General features: G+C 48.9%; 2 protein-coding genes across 11 annotated transcripts; one reads left to right on the forward strand and one right to left on the reverse strand.

Annotated features, from left to right (window-relative positions):
• The first annotated feature begins 12 nt into the window (after nt 1-12).
• On the forward strand, nt 13-2,864 carry C8H6orf120 (chromosome 8 C6orf120 homolog). The gene is made up of 2 exons (XM_069599413.1): nt 13-144; nt 281-2,864. The coding sequence occupies exon 2, from the start codon at nt 323-325 to the stop codon at nt 875-877; it is 555 nt and encodes a 184-aa protein (XP_069455514.1). The 5' UTR covers nt 13-144; nt 281-322; the 3' UTR covers nt 878-2,864.
• Nucleotides 1,920-24,207, reverse strand: PHF10 (PHD finger protein 10). Of its 10 annotated transcripts, none has more exons than XR_011258877.1 (12): nt 23,996-24,176; nt 20,917-21,023; nt 18,640-18,770; nt 17,907-17,990; nt 16,921-17,054; nt 16,682-16,831; nt 16,001-16,114; nt 13,949-14,098; nt 8,023-8,178; nt 3,595-3,703; nt 2,944-3,345; nt 1,920-2,107 (listed from the first exon to the last, which is right to left on the reverse strand). XR_011258877.1 is itself a non-coding variant. In XM_069599403.1 (12 exons), the coding sequence occupies exons 1-12, from the start codon at nt 24,080-24,082 to the stop codon at nt 2,022-2,024; spliced, it is 1,497 nt and encodes a 498-aa protein (XP_069455504.1). In that variant the 5' UTR covers nt 24,083-24,207; the 3' UTR covers nt 1,920-2,021. The 10 variants fall into 10 exon arrangements, 9 of the variants coding, with proteins under 9 accessions (XP_069455504.1, XP_069455506.1, XP_069455508.1 ...); XM_069599403.1 differs by having other exon boundaries at nt 3,157-3,345; nt 13,949-14,102; nt 16,005-16,114; nt 23,996-24,207; XM_069599405.1 differs by having other exon boundaries at nt 3,157-3,345.
• Between the last annotated feature and the right edge of the window lie 699 nt (nt 24,208-24,906).

Here is a 24,906-nt window from a genome sequence, read left to right on the forward strand (position 1 = left end):
GGGGCCTGCCTCACTTCCGGGCTCTGCCTCACTTCCGGGCGCCGTCCTCCTCCGAACGCCTCACTTCCGCGCGCGCCTCCCTTCCGGCTCCTCGGGCGCGGACGCCCGGCCCGGAAGCTCCCGGCGCGGCGCCCGCGGGGAGAGGTGAGTCCCGGGCGGAGAGCCGCCCCGCCGCCCGCCCCATGCGACCGCGGCGCGCCCCCCTCCTCCGCCCCTCCCGCCCCCGCGCGCCCCCCGGGCGGCCGGGACGCGCTCAGCGCCCCGCGTGGTCTGTCTGCAGGGCGCTCGCGAATGAGCACGGCCTCCGCCCGGCGCCCGCGCCATGGCCGCCCCGTGGACGGGCGCGCTTCTGCTGCTGCTGGCGTCGCAGGCCGTCTCCTCGGCGCAGGCCTCGGACGAGGAGGAGGTGCCCGAGGGCTGGGTCCTCCTGCACGTCGTGCAGGGTCAGGTGGGAGCCGGGAACTACAGCTACCTGAGGCTCAACCACGAGGGGAAGATCGTCCTCAGGATGCGCAGCCTGCGGGGCGACGCGGACCTGTACGTGTCCGACAGCACGCTGCACCCCAGCTTCGACGAGTACGAGCTGCAGTCGGCCACGTGCGGCGCCGACGCCGTCTCCATCCCCGCGCACTTCCGGCGCCCCGTGGGCATCGGCGTCTACGGGCACCCGTCCCACCTGGAGAGCGCGTTCGAGATGAGGGTCTACTACGACGCGACGCTCGAGCCGCATCCGTTCGGTGAGGCCGCCTATTCGGACGGCACTGATGCGAGTCGCAGGCACGCCTATGCCCCGGAAGACGCGTCTCAAGAAGAGGAGTCTGTGCTTTGGACGATATTGATTAGTATTCTGAAGTTGGTACTTGAGATTCTTTTTTGACTCGCTTAGCATGCTGTCGGGTATAATACTCGTCGTCTGCGAAGCCGAGTGCACTTCGCTGTGAACCGAGCTACTCTGACCTGGTTGGCACTCTGGTTACCTTTTCTGGGTGGGGGATAAAAGGATAAAGCCATACTGTCTGGTTACCTCAGTCACTCCGAAAGTGCGCACAGCAGCAAGCACGTGTTTTCTTTTAATAAAGCATCAAAATTCCTGTGAAAGGAATATGCTCAATAAGACGCTTCAGCCCCACTTTGATTAGTCAGGTGACTAGATGGTTGCAGTGGTTTAGGCTTTTACTCGAGAGACTCAAATGAATTAGTGTGTTGGCTTTAGAGAGTTACTAAAAGCAAGTCTAAATGTAATCATTTCTCCACACTTGCCTGACCGTGAACTAAAGCCCCCTGTCTACACCGGAAGTAGAGACGGTGCCTGCTGTCCAACAGGATTTCCTGGTAGGCGGGTGGTGTCCCGATACCGGTTAATGATGGTTCTCAACTCAGCTGCGCCTTATCTCCTCAGGTTGTAATTTTATCGTCTTGGGCCCCTATGGAAATTCTTTCGTTATTAAATAACTGCCCTGCTACCCATGGTACACCAGAAAGGATACAGATTAGGAAAATTTCATGAAAATAATAGTAACTTTTAGATTAATGGAATAATAGTTAAGTATTTCTAATTAAGCTGCATAATGTTACCACTGAATTTCTGGAGAGAGCCAAAAAGAGTGAAGTCACTCAGTCATGTCCGACTCTGCGACCCCCACGGACTGTAGCCTATCAGGCTCCTCTGTCCATGGAATTCTCCAGGCAAGAATACTGGAGTGGGTTGCCATTTCCTTCTCCAGGAGATCTTCCAGACCCAGGGATTGAAACCGGGTCTCCCACATTGCAGGCAGACGCTTTGCCATCTGAGCCACCAGGGAAGTCAGAGAGAACCAAAGTACTGAGAAATCAAGGCTTTTTGCAGGATGGGACTATTTTTCTGCTTGGTTTCCAGGGTGAGAGCGGCTTATGAGTAAATATTGCAGATTTTAAGCATGTAGTTTCAAAATCTTTTATTGGCATAAAAATGAGAACATTGTAAATAAATTGGCACCAAATACATCATTTAAATGCATATTACAGTATTGGGGTCAAGAAAACTATCCCTCTTTGCTGTTTTTCCCCCTTCTGCCCACTTTCCTGGGTGTTGGGGGTGCTCGCTGACAACAGTCACAAATCCAGCGACCTAGGAGAAAAATTGTTAGTTAATACAGGATGAGACTTAACTTTTTAGGACTGAGTTTTAAAACCATTTAGCTCTCCTCCCTTAGCTAAGGCTACTGATACTCCTCACTGGGTTTCTGGTGGCGCTGGCACTAACTTCCCTTAAGGTCGTCAGTGTCATAACCGCCCTGTAAAATGCACACGGGGAGGGAAGGGGTCCTGGAGGAGCTAAATAATGACAGGCCCCTTGAAAAAAGTACAATCTTTTCTGAAATTCAGACACTACCATACTTTAAACATTCAATCGCACAAGTCATTATGTAAAACCTATTAACTGACTGTGGCTTATTTCTATGCATCTCAGCATCCCCTCAAGTCCTGGTCTACAATGCTCACATAGCACTTTAAAATGTATCAAATATTTGATAGCATTATGATAGACTATACGACATACTTGACCTGAATTACTATAAAACTCTAAATAATTATTTAAGTTGCTTACATCTCAATGACTCCCAGGAAACCTAGGCATATCTTTTATAAAGTATCAGACAGTGTTAACTATGCAAATCAGTTCTAAAATTACGCAATTATGTGTATAAAGTTTTAGTCCAATTACTGTGACTTATTCTTTGATTCTGTGTTCATTCTGAAGTTATCTGGAATTGTTATGTTGCCTCAATTTACATAAATCTGGTTTAATATGTATAAAGGCATATAAGTCATTTTGTTAAATTTCTAAATGACATATAAAAATAAAATCAAGGCTTTGAAACAAATCGCTGCTACTGCCTTAGCTATTTCAGTAGAACAACACGAGCTCGTCTGCACACACTGAGCTCTACTTCCAGAACTTACAGGCCATCTGCTGTCTCACTTGTCCTTAATCAGCTGCTCTAGCGATGAGAAACAGGTGCCCGCGACCACAGCTTTGGCCACTTCTCGTGAGTGGAGAGGGCACGTCTCTCCAGGCCCTCCGTGTCATCATGGTATTTATGCAGCCTCCAAAGAAAGGAAGTGCTGGAAGAGCCCCTTCACTCAGAGATAACGTTCCTCCTTCTCAATCTTTACCTGATGGGATAGCACCAAGGCCCACACAGAAAGTATGATAACCTCTGTCACACACGTCACAGAACATCATTTCTTCTTCGTGGTGGGGCTGTCCACATACAATGCAAGCCTTACACTCCATACACTGCCATGGGTAGGTCTTAATCATGGAAACAAGCTCCGCGGGCATGTCCAGGCAAGAAGGGTGGCCTAAACCAAAACCAGGATTAGTTGCATTCCACACGAGATTCTAACTTACATGGCACAGTAAAATGCTAGTTTGCTTGAACTTCTCGGGAATGGCTACATCGGTTTAACTGCCAAAGAGAAATGGGAACACAAGGCAGAAGACAAGACAGGCTTGACGTCTCTGACGACTGGGTCAAGCCTAGCTGACAACTGAGCCCTAGCGCGAAGCAGCGACCAGAGCTTAAAGCGTGAAGCCGTGTCAGTACTTACCGCTGTTGCCACACTGGGAGCAGTGTACAAGTGGCTCAGCCTTCCCTCTCTTGCTGGACTCCTTACCCTTCAGACAAATCCCACACAGAGCATTTGGAATGACCTTTGGCTGGAAGGGTAGAAGAGGGCTATAAATTCATGCCAGAAGAACCTACTATGGGTTCAAAAGGAATTATTACTGTATCGCCTTATTTTACTTCCAGTAACTTGTTAATGAGGACCTAACTTGCTAGCAAGGACCTTGAAAGACATAACCTGACACCACTCTGCCTTCAACATACGACAGCCTACCAGCGAAAGCCTTGGGCTTCAGATTTAAATTTTGTCAAAGGCATGATCTCATGTTAGGATTAGATATATCATTCCACACTCCCTACATACCAGTAAGATCTGTACAATGACCTGGAGGGAAGACTAATACACTGTCAATCTGCACTGTTAACCGAAAGAAAAATGCAGCTACCAAGAGACTACTGCAGGGGACTTAGGCTTATTCCCAAACAGATGACTCCACTGTAGGCAGCTTACATGCCGATTTTGTTTAAAAGCTGATGTGCTCCAAAGCTGTGAGACTACATCTATAAAATCTAAGTTACAAAATCAGTTTTTAGCACTGTGAACCGAAAGAGGCTTCAGGCATACGCTGCTGTGTGCAGAAAGGCTTGTGGGAAGCCGAGTTGTGTGACTTGTTCCCTCTGAATATCTCATACATTAACAGAGGAGCCATGACTAGTAAAACATGAAGCAGTTCTCAGATGTACAAAATATAAAATGATCACTTAAAAACTATGCAGACACCCCCTACGCTTCAAGTGCCATTCGTTTTTCAGATGAAAAACAATCCGATGAAGGCATCTGGGCTTCAAAAGCACTCGGCAAAACATGGGAAAGAAGGTTCCTAACACCTAGAATCGGAGGCGAGGGGAGGGGAACAACATCACAGCCTTGATCGTGATCACGCGGCGCTTACTCACTACCAGTGGGTGGCGGCGGGAGAGCAAGCAGGGGCAAGCAGGACACGCAGCGGGGGAGGGCAGCCCCCTCCTCCCTCCTCCACTCGCACCGGAGAGAAAGCATTTTAAGTAGAAACGTCGTGTCTGCTTTATGACTGCCCAGACAACCTCTTACATTTCCATTCCCTAAGTTACTGAACCAAGGAGGGTCCTAAACAGAATTCCAGTTTTGCACACTGTTACTCCAGCTTTGAAATGTCTCGCTGCCACCTTCAAAACCTGTGCAGCCTAAACAGGATGTTCTTCATCCGTCAGGTTTTTTTTTTTCTTTTTAATTGTCTTTCTTTACAAAAGATGACAGAGGCATTCAAAAATATTTTTTGGCTTATTTATTTTAAAAAAGTCAACCTTATACATAAATATAATAAAAACAATAACTAAACAATCACGTCTCTACAAAACAATAAATATCATGGAAGTTAAAACATACATATAAAGCGTTACTGGTAACTACTCTATCGCTCCTGTGTGTCTTTATACCCTGCTCCCCAGCAAAAGGACAGTGCCACGTGCTCAAAGCGCTGCAGTCTTGCAGTGTGGCTGCCCTCTGTTGTGACTGCTTCATTCCACCCATAAGGTTCTCACCGTGTCCTTACACCTGAATAGAAAACAGCTGGGAAGTGCACTTCTATGACCCAAATTCTGGTGCAGTCAGGATTGAATCTGTGACTGCCGTAACACACAGCAGACAGCTGCCTCTCAGTCCACCAAAGTGAGAAGCGCCTTTTGGTTACGGTACCTGCACTAGATGCGTGTTCGATACTCACAGCTCGAGTTAGATGCTGGCACACTGAGCACTTTAGTATTTTTTTAGTGAAGTCAAGGAAGTAACCACACAATGTTAAAATCTGAATCAAGAAGTCCTCCTGGGAGATCCTTACACAAATCAAAAGGAGTGAAACGCAAAGCTAGTCACTCACATTCCAGAGCAGTTCAAGCTCCACAGTCATTAAAGTACACACTGCCCCAAGGTGAAAGGGCACCGGGAGTTCTAGGTTTACTTCAAAGCTTAAGCCATAATGTTCTGTTAAACCACTTACAGTTGCTCTTACCCAACAGTCTTCATCATGGTGAAAGGAGGGAGAGGTGGGTGGAGAGGGAGGGAGGGAGGCAGACACACAGAGCTCTGCAGCGTCCACATGACGGCACCCCAGCTCTCTACGAAACACACCTGGTTCACTCAAGCGCTCCCAGCTCTCTCAGAAGCCACACTCCCACGTCCAGGACTGTACACGTCTAGTGTCTCAGGGTTTGCAGAGCTGATGCAAGAGGAAGGGACCAGCATGTGGAACTCCCTGAAGGTTAATGAACGGAACCTCACGTGTGTCTGACGGAGACAGTCCTACTCCGTAACAGCAACATCAAAGTTTCACTATTGACAAGAAATTAAAGATATTCTGCCTAAGAGTTCTCAGCATCTCATATAAAAGGCTCGTGATACACAATTTTCCTCCTTGAACACAATCAAAGCTAGACTTTCATGACAGCACTAATACAGTCTAGATTTTAATTATATGCTAATAACACAGGCCCGAATCCTAACAATCACGCCTTAATTTCAGGTTAATGTAACCTAAACAGTACTGTCCTACAAATTAAAGGCAAGCACTAGTGAATCTTATTAGCAAGACATCAGATACATTATGACTAGTCTTAACTTCTGCATTTTAAACACATTTATATGTATGACCTTCAGCTTGAAGTACCCTAATAATCAGGCACGTCTTGGCTTATTAATACTTTTTGTAGAGAGGTTAACTTTTAATAAACATGTTCACATTAACGTATGAAGTCTAGATACTGGCTGTGCCAAACTGAGAGATACCTGAAACACTTCTAGCCCCTGAAGACGCTCACAGGCCGCGGAATGCTCATTCTGCACACCCAGCCCCCTTGCGCACTCTCAGTCCAGGTGATCCATTTGGTTTCTTCTGCCTTCGATCGGTGATAGTGCTGACAGTTCTTCACTTTCAACCTCTATTAAAGTGTCTACTTCAATATTCTTCCTTGTTTAACCCATGGTCAACCCAGGCTCACTGTCTGCAAGGCCCCTAGCACTGACAGTGTGCTCTGCTCCGGGCCGCAGCCCCCACTCCCAGCTCTTCGCAGGCCAGACGCACAGTGCGCAGCACACACGGCAGGCTAACGCTCCAGGATCAGTCTCTGGAGTTCATTTGCTTTCAGTTATCAAGCATTAATTTAAATCTTTTATAGATAAGCTCTATATGTAAAAACAAGAACAAAATCCCACGGTTGCAGCCTACTGCACCGTCCCTGCTGAATGGAGCTGGGCTGAAAAAATATGCACTTGACAGCTGATGCTTTAATATGGAACACGCTGACTTGTTAAGCTGCTTTCTCACTGTAGGAAAAGGAGGCCGAGGACTCTAAGAAGGGCTCTGCTTAGGCTGAGGGGACACCGGTCAACACCCACCAGAACCTGTGCCTCCAGACAACACTCCACAACCCTGGCCTGACATACACAAGTGTTCAGCAACTCTACTCAGCACAACTTTTTGATCATCTTACTCTAAAACGCTCCTTCAAAACACCTTCATAAGCCCATAAAAAGCAGACTGACACCCACCAGACTGAACCTGTGCATTTTACTATCACCATTCAAAGCGCAAACCTGCAGCTAATGCTACTCCTTTCGCGATGATCTTAAACCCCCACATATGAACGAGGCTGCTCACCTCTCACCCAACCCTCTGAAGGAGAAGGGGCAGCCAGCAGAAAGAAACGCTGAAAGTAATACTATTGCTGACAGTATGCTACCCGACTGAGAATAACTCGATCAAAAAGCTAGTAAGTTATTGCTAAGCCAAGTCACCTTGCCAGATGATGTGTGAATCCTTCTCACAGAACTGCACAGGCTACTCACCACGGTGAGGCTACGAAAGCACCACATTTTACTACTTTCCATCGCAGAGTTAGCTGAATTTGGCAAATGGATCAGATAATTCTCAGACTGAACCCAGATCATTAATGAAAGGCACCACAGAAATGCAACTTTTCTATGAGGACTTCCTCCCCAGTGCACTGCTCGGTGCTGCTAAATACCAGGAAGCTTTCCGAGTCAGACAACGATGATTTTTACACTGAGAAAACAAAGTATTCAGCTCTGCCTATTAGATCACTTTTCAGAGACTCATACTTGCCTAGTTAGTACATAAAAAACGATTCCCTTGCCAGTCTCACATATACAGGAAACAGACGCTGACCCAGAGCCCAAGTGACGGAAAAGCCACCAGGAAAACAGAGCGAGAAGAAGGCTGGCAGAGGGCACACCCCGCGGGAGGGGAGCGAGGACGGGCAGCAGCAGGGGCACCGCAACTCTGAAACTCAGAGGCAGAGTGTCTCAGGGAGAGAGGCTGGTCAGAAGGAAGCTGAGTCAGGGGCTTTTTTCTTCTACCTTGTACCCAGGAACTGACTTGGACAGTACAGAGCGTTTGGAAGCATCTTTGCGTGGAGGGGCAGCCTTGTCCTTGGGCCTCTGTCTTCCTTGCAAAGGCTCCTCCTGGCCTTCGGGAAGGCCTTCCCCCTCGGACACGTTGCCAGAGGAGCTGTCCTGCAAGTCAAAGGCACAAACACAGGTCCCTTGGATTCATGCAGATTTGAGTCTGAATTCTGAAAACTACAGAAAACATCCAAAAAAAGTTTTAAAGTTCCATCAATTTCAAAATAAGATAATTCCGATCTAAGAAAACACTTCCAGCGGAGAGTAAGATAAGTCATGTTAAGAATCATTTCTCCATCATATAAATACATTATACCTAATTCCATTTATATGAGATAGTACCTTAACTGACTCTGTTTTCTGACCGAATTTGACAAGAACATAACCATTACTTCAGTTATTAGTACACCACATAGCTTCAACACCATTTTACGATGTCACAAGGGAGCATACTTGTTTCACACAAAAATATTCTTTAAAAAAACTGCTTGAAGTAAGAGTGGGCATTTTTACTAAGTAATAAAGGTCATTAAAGAAGCTCAAGCCCAGAATCGTGTCTTCATAATATTAAACTATGCAAAGCCAGTTATCGCCAAGTATTTACAACAGTATCAGACATATCAGGTTGGTACAAAAGTAACCGAATCATTGAAATTTGCCTTTGATATTGGAATGCATTCTTAAATAAATGTGGTTATGTTACACATCATTTTAATGTTCACTTCTTTATGTTTTTTTGCTAATAACATTACTTACTGTTTATATTTATTCTAGAATATAAAATAATATAAATATTTTAGACTATGGGTTTCCCTGGTGGCTCAAACAGTAAATCATCATCTCCTGCAATACAGGAGACCTGGGTTTGATCCCTGGGTTAGGAAGACGCCCTGGAGAAGGGCATGGGAACCCACTCTAGCACTCTCGCCTGGAGTATCCCATGGAGAGAGGCGCCTGGACAGCTATAGTTCATGGGGTTGCAAAGAGTCGGACACAACTGAGCAACTAACACTTAAGACTGCGGAAATAATTTTAAACAAAACCAAACTCGAGTGATTTTCTTATTTGAGTCCAAAATGGGTCATAAAGCAGAGAAAACTCAACACCAACAACAGGTTTGGCCCAGGAACTGCGGACGAACACACAGTGCAGTGGTGGTCCAAGAAGTCTGCAAAGGAGACGAGAGCTCTGGAGGTGAGCAGCGCAGTGGCCAGCCACAGGAAGCTGACGGCCACCAGCCGGGAGCCGTCGTCGGAGCCCAGCCTCCCACGCAGTCTTCACTACGCAGGAAGCTGCCGAGGAACAGCGCCGGCCACTCCACCATCACCGGCATCTGAAGCAGACGCAGCTCCGCTCGGCTCAGCTGCTCAGTCGTGTCCGACTCCTTCTAACTGCAGCGCGCCAGGCCTCCCTGTCCCTCACCAACTCCCAGGGCCTGCTCAAACTCATGTCCATCGAGTCGGTGATGCCATCCAACCATCTCATCCTCTGCCGTCCCCTTCTCCTCCTGCCTTCAATCTTCCCAGCATCAGGGTCTTTTCCAGGGAGTCAGCTCTTCGCATCAGGTGGCCACAGTATTGGAGCTTCAGCTTCAGCATCAGTCCTTCCAATGAACACTCAGGACTGATCTCCTTTAGGGTGGACTGGTTGGCTCTCCTTGCAGTCCCAGGGACTTTCAAGAGTCTTCTCCAACACCGCAGTTCAAAAGCATCAATTCTTTGGTGCCCAGCCTTCTTTACGGTCCAACCCTCACGTCCTAAGATGAACCAAGTTGGAAAGGCGACAAACCTTGATAAGTGGGCGCCTCATGAGCTGACCCCAAATAAAAAAGCACCGTTTTGGCGTCGTCTTCTCCTATCTTTGCACAATAACGAATCATTTCTCGATTGGATTGTGATGAGCCACACAAAGTGGATTTTACAGGACAGCGACAGCCAGCTGACCGCAGCGCTCCCCGAAGCCGACAGTGCATCACAAAGAAGGCAATGGTCACTGTTGGTGGCCTGCGGCTGGTCTAATCCACTGCAGTTTTCTGAGTCCCAGCGAAACTGTTACATCCAAGAAGTATGCTCAGCAAATCGATGAGACGCAGTGAAACCACAATGCCTGCAGCCGGCGCAGGCGACACAAAGGCCCGGGTCTCCTCCAGGGCAATGTCCGACCGCTCGTCGCACATCCAGCCCTGCGAAAGCTGGATATGGGGCTGCGAGTTTTGCCTCATCTGTCACGTTGACCTGACCTCACCAGCCAACCACCACGTCTTCAGGCACCTTGACAACTTTTTGCAGGGAAAACCGTTCCACAAGCAGCAGGAGGCAGAAAAGGCTTTCCGAGAGCTCGTCGAGCCTGAAGCACGGGTTCTACCCAGAGAAACAGACTTACTTCTTACTGATAAAAATGTGCTGCTTGTAATGGTTCCTGATTTGATTAATAAAGATGTGTCTGAGTCTACTCATAACGACTTAAAATTCATGGTCCAAAATTGCATTTACGTTTGCACCAACCTAAATATTTCGCATGTTCCAAACTTAGGAGTTCAATAATAATCTAATTCCTCATTTTTTAATTTAAAAATTTCTAATTAGAATAAAAATGTCACACCTCTAAATTATGAAAATCAGAAAAGATTAGCTTATCCTAAACCACCTATGTTTAGGTGTTTAGCAAACACCCTCTTCCAACAACACAAGAGAAGACTCTACACATGGACATCACCAGATGGTCAACACCAAAATCAGACTGATTATATTCTTTGCAGCCAAAGATGGAGAAGCTCTATACAGTCAACAAAAACAAGACTGGGAGCTGACTGTGGCTCAGATCATGAACTCCTTACTGCCAAATTCAGACTTAAATTGAAGAAAGTAGGGAAAACCGCCAGACCATTCAGGTATGACCTAAATCAAATCCCTTATGATTATACAGTGGAAGTGAGAAACAGATTTAAGGGACTAGATCTGATAGATAGAGTGCCTGATGAACTATGGAATGAGGTTCGTGACACTGTACAGGAGACAGGGATTAAGACCATCCCCATGGAAAAGAAATGCAAAAACCCAAAATGGCTGTCTGGGGAGGCCTTACAAATAGCTCTGAAAAGAAGAGAGGTGAAAAGCAAAGGAGAAAAGGAAAGATATAAGCATCTGAATGCAGAGTTCCAAAGAATAGCAAGGAGAGATAAGAAAGCCTTCCTCAGCGATCAATGCAAAGAAATAGAGGAAAAGAACAGAATGGGAAAGACTAGAGATCTCTTCAAGAAAATGTTCCAAGGGAACATTTCATGCAAAGATGGGCCCGATAAAGGACAGAAATGGTATGGACCTAACAAAAGCAGACAATATTAAGAAGAGGTGGCAAGAATACACAGAAGAACTGTGCAAAAAGGACCTTCACGACCCAGATAATCACGATGGTGTGATCACTCACCTAGAGCCAGACATCCTGGAATGTGAAATCAAGTGGGCCTTAGAAAGCATCACTACAAACAAAGCTAGTGGAGGTGATGGAATTCCAGTGGAGCTGTTTCAAATCCTGAAAGATGATGCTGTGAGAGTGCTGCACTCAATATGCCAGCTAATTTGGAAAACTCAGCAGTGGCCACAGGACTGGAAAAGGTCAGTTTTCATTCCAATTCCAAAGAAAGGCAATGCCAAAGAATGCTCCAACTACTGCACAATTGCACTCATCTCATATGCTAGTAAAGTAATGCCCAAAATTCTCCAAGCCAGACTTCAGCAATACGTGAACCGTGAACTTCCTGATGTTCAAGCTGGTTTTAGAAAAGGCAGAGGAACCAGAGATCAAATTGGCAACATCTGCTGGATCATGGAAAAAGCAAGAGAGTTCCAGAAAAACATCCATTTCTGCTTTATTGACGATGCCAAAGCCTTTGACTGTGTGGATCACAATAAACTGTGGAAAATTCTGAGAGATGGGGATACCAGACCACCTGACCTGCCTCTTGAGAAATCTGTATGCAGGTCAGGAAACAACAGTTAGAACTGGACATGGAACAACAGACTGGGTCCAAATAGGAAAAGGACTACGTCAAGGCTGTATATTGTCACCCTGCTTATTTAACTTATATGCAGAGTACATCATGAGAAATGCTGGACTGAAGAAGCACAAGGTGGAATCAAGATTGCCAGGAGAAATATCAATAACCTCAGATATGCAGATAACACCACCCTTATGGCAGAAAGTGAAGAGGAACTAAAAAGCCTCTTGATGAAAGTGAAAGAGGAGAGTGAAAAAGTTGGCTTAAAGCTCAACATTCAGAAAACGAGATCATGGCATGTGGTCCCATCACTTCATGGGAAATAGATGGGGAAACAGGGGAAACAGTGTCAGACTTTATTTTGGGGGGCCTCCAAAATCACTGCAGATGGTGACTGCAGGCATGAAATTAAAAGACGCTTACTCCTTGGAAGGAAAGTTATGACCAACCTAGATAGCATATTCAAAAGCAGAGACATTACTTTGCCGACTAAGGTCCATCGAGTCAAGGCTATGGTTTTTCCTGTGGGCATGTATGGATGTGAGAGTTGGACTGTGAAGAAGGCTGAGCGCTAAAGAATTGATGCTTTTGACCTGTGGTGTTGGAGAAGACTCTTGAGACTCCCTTGGACTGCAAGGAGATCCAGCCAGTCCATTCTGAAGATCAACCCTGGGATTTCTTTGGAAGGAATGATGCTAAAGCTGAAGCTCCAGTACTTTGGCCACCTCATGCGAACAGTTGACTCATTGGAAAAGACTCTGATGCTGGGCGGGATTGGGGGCAGGAGGAGAAGGGGACGACCGAGGATGAGATGGCTGGATGGCATCACGGACTCGATGGACGTGAGTCTGAGTGAACTCCGGGAGTTGGTGATGGACAGGGAGGCCTGGTGTGCTGCGATTCATGGGGTCGCAAAGAGTCAGACACGACTGAGCGACTGAACTGAACTGAACCACCTGACAGACGTTGAGAGGACCCCCGGGAGCAGACGCGCCTCGTTTTCTCTAGTGATGCGCTCTGTACAGGTGCCCAGACTCCCACACACATCCCACCCACACAGGCGCCTCTTTCTTTAGATGCGAAACTGAACAATGTTGTGGGTGTGTGTGTTAGTGTTTCTAAGTATTACGTGCATTTCATCACATTATTCTTTGAAGTGCATTTCTACCATGTAAACGTAATATATCACCCATTGTGGACACTAGATTTACTTCTAATTTTTGCTATATTAAATATTGTTAAAACTCCAATGGGCATCTTTTTCCTAAATAAACTTTGCTACCATCTCGTCAGGTTCTTTGGATAGATTCTATTAGTGTATTAGCCAAGTCAAATTCCGTGGAAGTTAAGAAACTTGCTATGTACTATGAAAATGCTTTCCCAGTAAAGTTCTTCCCAGAAAAAAACTGGATTAATTGACACTCCCACTAGCAGCGTAGGGGAATGTCAACCTCATCACCCCCTCATCACAACACAGTACCTGAAAAGCGTCTCTCTTTATGCAACATGTAACATTAAGAATGTTTTAGATGCTGCTAGTGACAATGTGTGGTCCCCGTGTAATGCCAGCACAACCCCAGGTTCTGGCTGGCTACAACGGAAAGTGTAAACGGCCCGCTGCTGCTGCCGCCGTGCTGATGAAACCCACCCTGCGCCACCGTCTCCTTTGCTCTCCTTCAGTTCCACAGAGCACACCAACGTCCCCACGGTCCTGCAACAGCATTCTGCTAGTAACCATTGTGCAGGACAACCTACCAGCACAACATGCTGGGGACCTTAACATCTCCCTAGGAGAGGCCAAAGACTACGGAGGACATTCCAGAGGAGCCACGAGCAGAGCTCAGGGGAGAGGAGACACCGCCTCCTGAAGAGACCTGCTCTCACCGAAGTGCCCTTGTGCTTCCGTGCCTCGTCACCTCGACCGTCTTCGGCATCATCTGAGTCACCATCGCTCTCCAGAGCGGGGAGCTCAGGGTCGAGGGGGGGCTCGTAAAGCGCCGTGTTTAATGGCAAATACCGCAGCTCATCCGGTGAGTACCTAGGGTTCAGAGAGAAGGTTTCCAGTTTTCTTCTATTATTAAAGAGAAATGCACTAATTCTGAACAATGATAACAGCCTTAATATTAATCCCAAATACTTCTGAAAAATGATTAGAGGCAATAAATAATTTTTTCACTTTGGTGCTCAAATGGGGACATGTAACCAGTAAAAAGCCTAAACGTCTTTTCACCTAACCGTGTAAAGCATACATTTGAATCTTATTATCGAAGATAAATGCCTCTCTCCTTTGCCCTCAACAACCCGGTCAAAGAAGCATCAGCAGTGAAGGCGGCAGTGAAGGATGAAACTGTGGCCACACAGAGCCAGGCACAAAATCCAGCTGCCTGACCCCCTCGCCTCCGCCATCCTGAGCCGTCAGCGCGTGAGCCCCTCGCCCTCACACGGGAAGCAGGCATGACAGCAAGTCCACCTCACAGAGCGGATGCGAGCGTCAGATAAACGAGCACAGGGCAGTCGCAGCGGGCCACGGCTCAGACACCGTTTCAGAAACACAGTTTCCAGGAGCACAGCATTTAAAACCTACTTGGGCAGCAGGTATTCTAACCAACGTGATCACTCTTTCCTCTAAAACTAGGGACCGGCCACCCCCTCCCCAGGCAGCCGGCTCGTGGCCCGCTGAGCGTGTCCGCGCTGCCGCCGCAGGACCACACCACGGCCACACCCTGGCTCCTCAGTCGGGAGTGGACACGGACGAGCATCCTCCTCAACCAAGACATCCCACCAGGAAGCAAAGGGTGGGGTGCGGGGGAGCACACAGGGCTATCACCCAATAATCTGCTTCGTCCAAAACGAGAAATGTTAAATTGCTGACACCCTGCTGCAGAGAAGCAGCCAATTCTGACTCCATGTTGAACTGTTTGACTAGCTTTTCGTTCTTTTGTTATTATAATCAAACAGAATGTCCTATCTCAGAGGACCCTACCCCTCTACGTGACAAAAAGTGCCTTTAATCAGAACGCGGGGTCCACCCACAGATGGCAGGAGGGAAGAAATTAACACATCCCCTGCCTGAGACTTGACATTCTAGGAGATGTTTGCAAGATTAATTAATGGTCATTTTTCCTTTGCTTCCTCACCTCCCTCCATTTCTGATGTATAAAAGAACCTGGCATCCAGACCCCAGAAGATAGTTATTTTGAGGCACTAGCCTGCCATCTACTCAGTCAGCCAGCTCCCCAAATAAACTCTCTTTCTTGCCTCAAGCCCATCTCTCAGATGAGAGGTGAGGTGTGGTGAGCTGAGTAAGCCTGGACTATGTAACACCATGATTTCAGTCTGACTTTCAAAAGTATAATACTATGGTCTATTTTAAATACTACTGTCTAAAGAATATTCTCTCTCCTGAAAACATAAGGGTTCTCCGGAGGCAAAGGCTGAGACTGACAAAAGTAGCTGGTTCCATCGAGGCTGGGAAGGAGAGACACGCGGCACCCTCGCCACCGAGCGGGGCAGCAGCCAGGTCAGGGCAGCAGCAGCCCCGGGCCACCGCCCTCCTCCCCATGGGCCACTCCCGCCTCTCCAAGTCCCCCTGCTTCTGTGAGCACAGACTCCACGGCTGCAGGGGGGAGCCTGGGCATCTCCAACCAGCGCGGCTGGGCCCCGGGCCACGCCCTCGGGACGGCGGTCTGCAGCTCCCCCTGGTTCTCGTCCCAGAAGCACAGACAGGTGAGCAGGGAGGCAGCGTCCCAGGCTTTAGCAGCAGACGCTCAAGTTCAGAGAACATTCTTCACAGACCCGCAGAAGACAGAGAACCCCGGCACGAACCTTACACCTCTCACAGCGAAGCTCATAGAGCTAGGCACTTCCAGGAGACAAACACAAGGCCGTGACGTCTCTCACCAACCCCAGTACTAACAGCAAAGAAAGCCCCAGCAGGTACCTTTTGTAGTATTCCTGGAACTGTCCGGGGATGAGGGCCACCGGGTAGGAGCTGACCTTGGTTCGCTCTGTCGGTAGCACTTTGTACTTCCCTTGAGGCACCTGGATAACCTGAATTAACACAAAGAGAAACACAAACCTGATTCCAAGCACAGAGGTAACGCCTTTAGGAAACTAGGCCCCCCTGCCCTGCACTGGGCTTCTCCCAGGAGCTGTAACCCAGGGACCAGCTGGCACTTCTAGCTCTACAGGCGGACGTGTCCGGCTGTTCACCACGGCCACTGAGGAGAGGCAGTATGTCTGCTCACCGCGTATGGGCTACTCAAGAAGCCTTTGGAGCTCAGCTGCCTCGTCCATGAAACGGAAACAGTGCTAGTTTCACCTCCCGCAGCAAGGGCGAGAAGCGCATGAGCTTCCGTGGAAACCTCTTCCGTCCACCCCAGCACACGGGAAGCTATTCAGCTACCAGACCCCTGCAGCAGCACGCCCACCACCCAGCAGGGAACACATCACACACGCCGATGAGAGGCACACAGCAGCAGGCACACAGACGGCGGCCTCGGTTCAGGGGAGGCGAGGACACGCTGCCAGTGCAGGGCACCGCGACAGCGGCACTCAGCAGCCCAAGGTCACGGGCGGCCAGTCAAGCTCAGGGCTGGTGACCGTTAGCGACCCTACGTGCGTCTGCAGGTCGAAATAAGCTCTTCTCTCCTCCATTCGCTCCCGATTTAAGTTGCTGTTAAATTCAGCTGCTTTCCTCGCAGCTTTCTTAATGTACTCAGGCACTTTGCTGGCTTCAACTTTCTGAGTATTCTGTTGTTGCATTTGCTGAAATAAAAATATTACAGTTGGAAGTTACATCTAACTTTATAAAATGTGATTTCCCAAGCCAAAATCCTGGTTACCTCGATACTTACAGAATACTCTTTGTAGTGATCTGTGATTCGCTGGCGCTCTTTTTCCTGGAGAATAACAGAGTATTCGGCATGCTTTGCTGGATATTCTTTTATCATTAAGTCAATTACTTCATCACTGCGCAACGCTGTTAAACCTATTTCAGACAAAAAAAGTACAGAGGCTCTTTTAAAGCTAACTGAACATACTGATTTTCAAAACTGAGTTTCCTCCAAACTACTCAACATAAAAGAAGCTTTCCAATATTCAAAGCAAAATTTTATTTTAATATACTCAAAAATAAGAAAAAATAATACTCATAATATAAAATCAAAGTTATAAAGAAAGAGATTACCAAAGTTGCAATGGCAAAGAAATCAATTTTTTAACCAAACTTCTTTAAGACTCCATGTACTATATACAAACATATATCCCTTTACTAGAAACAATAGCTAAATAATAACACACACTAACCACTGGCAATTAACAGGGTATCAGGTGAGAAAAACAAAGACTTTATCAATATGCTTCCATTCTTAGCCTTCAAATCCAGTTTACTAGAAATATTATAGAACCAATTCAAATTTCACCAAAAGCATCAGCACACACGTGAGTCATACCAACAGTTTTTTAAACTCATAGTATGAGATTATACCAATTGTTGAGATGAACTCCCATGGTTTTATATTAAAAAGCTGTACTAATATATTTAGGAAAGAAGAGGTGCAAATAAAGCACAGAGACAATTACACATAACTAAAAACTGAGTTTTTAAGTATTTAACGAATACTTTTAAAAAGCACTTTACAGGGTTTGGACATAAAACACACACTTTGACGACTGTGTGAAGGCCACTAGAAAATGACAGCCTCCTCTGCGTTTTAACAAGAATCAAAAGTGAAGTTAGCAACTTAGCATCTAATCACTCAGTCTGCTCATTATTGGTTTTGGCGGCGTAGTCGGGGAAGCAGATAACGCTCATCAACACCGCCCCGCACGCGCCCGCTACCTAGAGTGCACTGCGTCTCTGTGATGACGTTCAGCTCTCGCAGGTACAGTTTCTCCTTGTGAGACAAGTCGCGTCGCTCTAAATCTCCAAAAAGAAAGAACAAGAGACTATTACAAACAGTCTTCTGCCTTTGTAACGTTACGTATTTATAAAACTTTTAAAAGCTTATAAAACTTAGAAAAAAATTTTAAGTTAAAATCTTCATGGATTTTAAAAGTACCTTCTGTTCATATTCCAAATATTATTGAAAGAACATACAAAACAACCTTACAAATCAAAGAAATGAAAGTTCAAATAAAACTGAGAACAGAATCATCCAAAGCAAGAAGGCAAGACAAATATCTTAAACTACATTGAAACAGTTGATGCAATAGCGCCTCTCTCAAGTTCAGCTACAGCCTAAGTAGCTACTCCACTCCTAAGGTCAAGGAGCAACCGTCAAGAGGCAAAACCCCTGGCTCATTAATGTGGCTACAAATTGACTTTTCCCTGCAATTTTTTCCCAGGAAATTCACCTTCCTCATTTTGCTTGTAAACACGTTTATCATGTGTAAGAACGAACTGATAGTAGAGAGAGAGATCGAACGGGAGCTGTGAAGAAAATCAGCCAGCAGCAGAACATACAATCCGCTATAATCTATCCTCAAATACTCAGAACTTGACAACCCATCAAAAACAGTTACTATCAGTTAAAAGTTAGATTTAATTTGTTACATAAACAAAGACTTAATACCTGGATACTTCCGTTTAAAGGAGGTCACGCCCAAATATTCGCTGACTTGTTCTTGGAGCATGTAGTATTCTCCTGCCTCATCAGGTGGCCACTTGTACTCTATCAAGTTTTCTGCTGGATAGTAGCTGAAGCTAAAGCACAGAAACATGCATTATGCTTTAAAAGTGGCATTTATAAAGTTTAAATCATTTTATTTTAAAGACATTCTTTTTTAAAGGTTTTTGAGAATATGTAGTAAGGATTTGGAAAGACTGACCATCTGGAACGCCAGAGCAAGAGGGCACACTGGAGACATCGGCGTTCTCCATGCGCCACAAGGGGCAAAGGTCACAGCTCCAGGAGCAAAGGCAGCATGGTCAGCTTTTGCAAATCAGGGTAGTGACGCCAGTTCTGAATTCTTTCTTGTGGGCCTAGCACTCAGAGCCACGATTTCATGCACCCGAAGTATAAAGTAATCAACCTGTTTTCCATCTGCTCTTCACAAACAGCTGAGAAAGCAAAACTCTAAAATCCTGTTTCTCAATAAACTGAACTATAAACCACAGACTCCACATACCCAGGAGCAAATCACGGACCGAGTGTGATGGTGCCAGGGCACTGCAGATCAGTCCCAATCCTGAAGAGCAGAGGCTGCAGATGTCTGGACCTACACTAGGCAACCTCTAGACTCCATCAGCGGATAATACAGGGAGAATACGACATGATTCTACGCATGTATCCAATTAAGGCTTCCCTGGCGGCTCAGACGGTAAAGAGTCCGCCTCCAGTGCGGGAGACCCGGGTGTGATCCCTGGGTCAGGAAGACCCCCTGGAGAAGGGAATGGCTGCCCACTCCAGTATTCTTGCCTGGAGAATCCCATGGACATACGAGCCTGGCGGGCTACTGAGCGACCGACCGGCACACGCATCACTAACACAGAGGAGTTTTCTCAAAAGCGGTCCTGGGACACTGGACATCCAAATGGGCTTGCACTGAACAGAGCCCTTGTACCTCACGTCGCCTGGAAAAATGAATTTAAAAATGGACCGATGACCTAAACATGAGAATAAAACTAGGAGACTCTTAGAAGAACACATGTGGGTAAATGTTCAGGCTCTCAGATTCAGCGATGGGTTCTAGATATGTCAGCAAAAGAAAGAGTAAATCATCTGCACTTGAGCAAAACTTAAAATGTTGTGTATTAACAGTGAAAAATCAACAGAATGGGAGGAAATATTTGCAAATCATGCCTGATAAGAAATTAGTATCTAAAATATATAAAGAATTCCTACGACTCAACAACAAAGACAATTTAAATATGGGCAGAAAACCTGAATAGACATTTCTCCAAGAGTAAACTAATGGACAGTAAATACATGAAAAGATGTTCAATCTGACTAGTCATTATGGAAATTCAAATCAAAATCACAATAGATTCAACGTCACACCTTTCAGAACGGCTACTATTAAAAATCAAATGGGAAATAAAACACGCTGGTGAGGATGTGAAGGAATTAGAACCTTCGCACGTTGCTGGTGGGAATATGAAACGGTGCATCCACTACGGAAACAGCTAAGACACAGAGCTGTCACATGGCCCACTTATTTCACGCCTAGGTATATATCCAAAGAAGTTGAAAACGGGGCCTTGGTCATATATATTTACACACCAATGTTCAAGGCAGCATTATCCACACCCCCCAAAATATGGAAATAACCCAAGTGTCCATCAACAGATGAAAAGATAACACAGAGTAGAATTGAAACAATGGAGTACAAGTCAGCCTTAAAGAAGGAAGTTCTAACACAAGCTACAGCCTGGATGAACTTTGGAGAAGCTATGCTAGTAACCGAAATAAACCAGACACAGACGAGCACTCCACGGCGCCCACACGAGGGCCTAGAACAGGCGGGCCCGGCAAGGCAGAGGGCAGAGCGGTGCTTGCCAGCGGCTGCTACTGGGGGAAGCGGGGACCTTGTTATTATCATGTGAACGTTTTGGAAACGGACGGTGGTGACAGTTACACAGCCCTGTGAGTGTAATTTACGCCGCTGGATTATACCCTTAAAGGGAGTTAAAGCAGCGAATTCTGTGTGTATTTCACCACAATAAATTTTTTTCTCTGAATTGCACTAAGCAGCAGAAAGCAACTTTGGTGTTACTTTTTAAAACACAATGAAAACATTCTACAACCCTTACTGATTGCCTTTGCCAGGGCTGGGGGATGGGGAGGAGAGAGCTAACACCGAGAAAAAACACATGGCACAGAAAGCATTAAACAATAAAATGGCAATACCCAAGGTCCTGGCTGGAAGTGTCGCAGCTCCTGGAGCTGTCTCCAGAGCCCATTCGCCTCCTTTTGGACGGCTGGGTCCCATCATTTGAATTATCTTCATTGTCATCCTATACATTCAAAAGATGCAAAAATTAACAGGACAAAAAACAGTAAATAAGGGGAGATTACGTAATCCTCCCAAACTTGCTAAAAGGCTCAACTTAAAGGCTTCCTAAAGATTATACAAATGATAACTTCCTATTATAATTAACCAGGGACAAGAATTTGGCCTTGGCAAGACATGGAAAAAACCAAAAACTAATCTCCAATCCAAATCAAAGTAGTAAATTTTCAATTGTCTTGTAGGTTTAAATCTACTTTTCCTTTCTTACCAAGAGGTTAAAGTGCTTCTGCTTTGAAGAAACACACCAAACTGCTGCAGCACTCTGAGATTAAAATGAACACTCCTGCTCTAGCTAGGACAAAAATGTGTGGAATCAGTCACTGTTTAACTCAACTCAGAGCTGGCTTATTCTCCTTGGCTACTTCGGACACTTATATCCCTGTGAACAGGACACAAAGGAACACGAACAGACGACCAATCGTCATCTTTCTTATATTTGCAAAGATTCAGCAAAAATATACCAGAATAAGAGTCATCGACCAATGCAACACACACTACCTCCCCAAAAGAAGACGTTTAAAAATTTTTAAAGTGACATTTTCCATTACGCGGCTTTATCAAGGCTGTAAGTTAGACCATTTACATTAAGGAAATGAATGATGGGTCCAGTATCAGGAAATTGAATGCGCTGCTGTCGCCCCTCAGGCAAAAGCGGGTAAATCTGTGTTTATCAGACTCTTTCGTAACCCCATAGACTATAGTCCCCCAGGTTCCTCAGTCCCTGGGATTTCCCAGGCAAGAATCCTGGAATGGGTCCCGTCTCCTGCCTTGGCAGCCCGGTTCTCTACCACTGAGCCACCTGCGAAGCCCGACCACACATCAGCCAAGGCTTAAACTAATTAAAGATTAAAAACAAAAAAAATTCATGGTATTCTAGCCTCCTGCTGCTGCTACTGCTAAGGAGCTTCAGTCATGTCCGACTCTGTGCGACCCCATAGACGGCAGCCCACTAGGATCCTCTGTCCCTGGGATTCTCCAGGCAAGAACACTGGAGTGGGTTGCCATTTCCTTCTCTAATGCATCAAAGTGAAAAGTGAAAGTGAAGTCGATCAGTGGTGCCCAATTCCTATCGACCCCATGGACTGCAGCCCACCAGGCTCCTCTGTCCATGGGATTCTCCAGGCAAGAGTACTGGAGTGGGGTGCCACTGCCTTCTCCAGTCTAGCCTCCTAAGACAACACAAGTTTGTTAAATATCATGAATCCAAGAATACAGAGGTAGTGAGTATGTCGGGTCAGGCACATCAAAGCTGGACCGCCTGGAATCTTACTGGCCACTGACTGCCCCTCACCAGCTGCGTGGTTATCCTCCTTATCTGTGAGAACAGTACTGCCTATTACTTGGCCAGTGTAGGGATTAGAGTTAATACGTGAAATAATTAGAGCAAGGTCTTGCAAACAGTTAAGTGCCCAGGAGAACTTGACTACACTGATGATCAAGTCTCAAAAGGCTCCCTGTTAGGAATTTACTCAGATTCTTTACCAAATAGCAAAAACCGTGGAATATTCTCCTTTTCAGTCCTTAGAAAATAAGTATTCAGTTGAAAAGTTCTGTATACTCCTATGAAGATAAGCAACCAGGTAGGAGATGGAGAACAGGCTAAATCTACTTTCTCCAAAAACTGACATTTAACAGTGTCTCCCAACTGAAACATTTCATAGTCAACAAGCATTCAAGTATCATTTCTCTTCTATTTCACTTGCTTCTGAGCACTTTAAGGATTTTTATGTCCATTTGTTTAAATACCTTTCCCTTAGCTAAAAAAATTGTATACACTTAAAAAGTGTTAGTTAAAAATGGAAGTCCTCAAAAAAGCTGAAAGCACAATTTCACATGCAGTGTCTGAATCTGCTATCGTGAATTCTAGGCAAACGTGTTAGTCCATACAGTGAACATCAGAGAGGGGTAACAGCAACGTATTTCCTAACGTATGATGGAATACGATTAAAAGAATTCGCCTGCAACCTGGCTGATGACAGAGGAGTCCGGGTTTTAAGGCTTCCCACCTCTGAGGTCAGCAACGTGTGTCTCAGAGTGCTGGATGGCTCTCACCTTGGGACTGAACCCATTTCTGAAGGTCAGCGGACAGGACTGCGAGCAAACTCGGGGAGCGGGTGAAGGAGCGGGAAGCCTGCGCGCCGCAGTCGTGGGGTCGCAAAGGGTCCCGCACGACCGAGCGAGCGCAGCGCCGCCACGGCGGCAGGGCCGGGCGCGGGGCGAGCCCCCCGGGCGGGCCTGGGCTCCGGCGGCGCCGCCCTCGGGCCCGGCCTGGGCTCCGGAAGCCCGGCCCAGCGGGGCCCCGGCGCGCCGCCCGCGAGGAGGGCCGGGCGGCCCCGCAGGCGCCCCGCACCCGGGCGGCCCCGTCGCCGTCCAGCGCCAGCCTTCCGGTCTCAACTCGAGCGCGGGCGTGTAGGTCGCTCTGTCACAAGCGAGTGGGCTGGCCGAGCACAGCCGCGCTGCCTAAACGCTCGCCCGGACTCTCCCCGCGCCTCCGACCTCCACGCGCCGAGGCCGCCCCGCTCCCCTGGAAGCGCGCCCACGGCGGGCCCAGCTCGGCCTAGAGCGCGGGGCGGCTTTCCGCGGCTCCGGCGCCGCCCGCGCAGCCCCCGCCGGCTCGCCCCGTCCCCTCCCCGAGGCCCCGCTCCAGCCAGCGGCGCTCCGCGGGGCGCGCGGGGGCCCAGGCCCGCGGCGGGACGGCCCGCGGCGCCGGCGCCAACTTTCACTTCTGGCGAGAGCGCGCTGCCCGGGCGGACGCGCCCCGGGCGCCTTCGGGCGGAAACCGCCGAGAACTCTCGGGCCCGAGGCCCAGCGGAGCCCGCGGCCGCGCCCGGCCCCGCCGCCCCTCGGGCCTCCCCACGGCCGCCCCCCGGGGGGCCCCCCGGCCCAGCCCCGGCCCAGCCCCGGCCCGCGGCTCACCTTCGGGGACTGCGCTCCGGGGGAGGCCGGGTCGCTGTCGCACGGCCGCGGAGACAGCGCCGTCCCGGGGCCGCCCGCCGCCGCCATCAGCCCGAGCGCCCCGCGCCGCCGCCGCCGCCGCCGCCGCCGCCTCGTCCCGGCCGCCGCCGCCGCCGCCGCCGCCGCCACCGCCGCCGCCGCGCGGGCCGCCCGCCGCCCGGGCCCCGCCCCCTCCGCCCGCCCGCCGCCCGGGGGCCGGCCCCTGCCTCCGCGCGCCCCGCGGCCCGCCAGCGCCGCCGCCACCGCCATGGCCGCCGCCAGCGCGCCGCCCGCCGCCGCCGGGCCCGCCGCCCGCCGCTCGCCGCCCGCCGGGCCCGCCGCCGTGCGCGCCCGCGGGGCCCTCCGCGCCCTCGGCCGCCGCCGCCCGCCGCGCTCGCCGCCGCCGCCGCCCCCCGGCCGCCGCCCTCGGCCGCACGCAGCCCCGGCCCGCCGCCACCCCGCCTCCCGGCCGCCGCCGCCGCCGCCGCCGCCGCCGCCGCAGCCCGGCGCGCTCCGCGGCCCCACCTCCCGCCGCTCCCCCCGGCCCCCAGCCCCGCCCCGGCCCGCCGCCCAGGGCGCGCTCGCCGCCGCCGCCGCCCCCTCCCCGCCGCCCCCGGCCCGGCCCCTCGCACGTCAGCCCTCTCCTCCCACCGCGCCGCGCCCGCGCTCCCCGCCTCTCCCCTGCGCCGCCAGCCCGGGGGGCGCCGCCCCGCCCCTCGCTCCCCGGCGTCCGCGCCCGCGTCCCCGCCTCCCCCACCCCTCCATCCCAGGTGTCCCTCCGTCTCCGGGGTCCGCGCCCGCGTGCCCTGTCCCCTCCTGGGGGGCCCCGCCCCTCCCCCTCCGCCTCCCCCTCCATCCCAGGTGCCCCTCCCCACGCCCTCCCTCCCCGGTGT

The sequence above is a fragment of the Ovis canadensis genome, chromosome 8, assembly GCF_042477335.2.
Source record: "Ovis canadensis isolate MfBH-ARS-UI-01 breed Bighorn chromosome 8, ARS-UI_OviCan_v2, whole genome shotgun sequence".
NCBI lineage: Eukaryota > Metazoa > Chordata > Mammalia > Artiodactyla > Bovidae > Ovis > Ovis canadensis.

What these genes read in the sequence shown, in the direction of transcription:
- C8H6orf120 (XM_069599413.1), top strand. Translation starts at nt 323, where the DNA reads ATGGCCGCCCCGTGGACGGGCGCGCTTCTGCTGCTGCTGGCGTCGCAG.
- PHF10 (XM_069599403.1), bottom strand. Translation starts at nt 24,082, where the DNA reads ATGGCGGCGGCGGGCGGCCCCGGGACGGCGCTGTCTCCGCGGCCGTGC. An exon ending in ACTTCCAGCCAGGACCTTGG is followed by an intron (nt 18,771 to 20,916) that starts GTATTGCCATTT and finishes TCTGTGCTTTAG; the next exon opens with CTTCAGCTACTATCCAGCAG. An exon ending in CCTTGGTGCTATCCCATCAG is followed by an intron (nt 2,108 to 3,156) that starts GTAAAGATTGAG and finishes TTTTTCTCCTAG; the next exon opens with GTCGCTGGATTTGTGACTGT.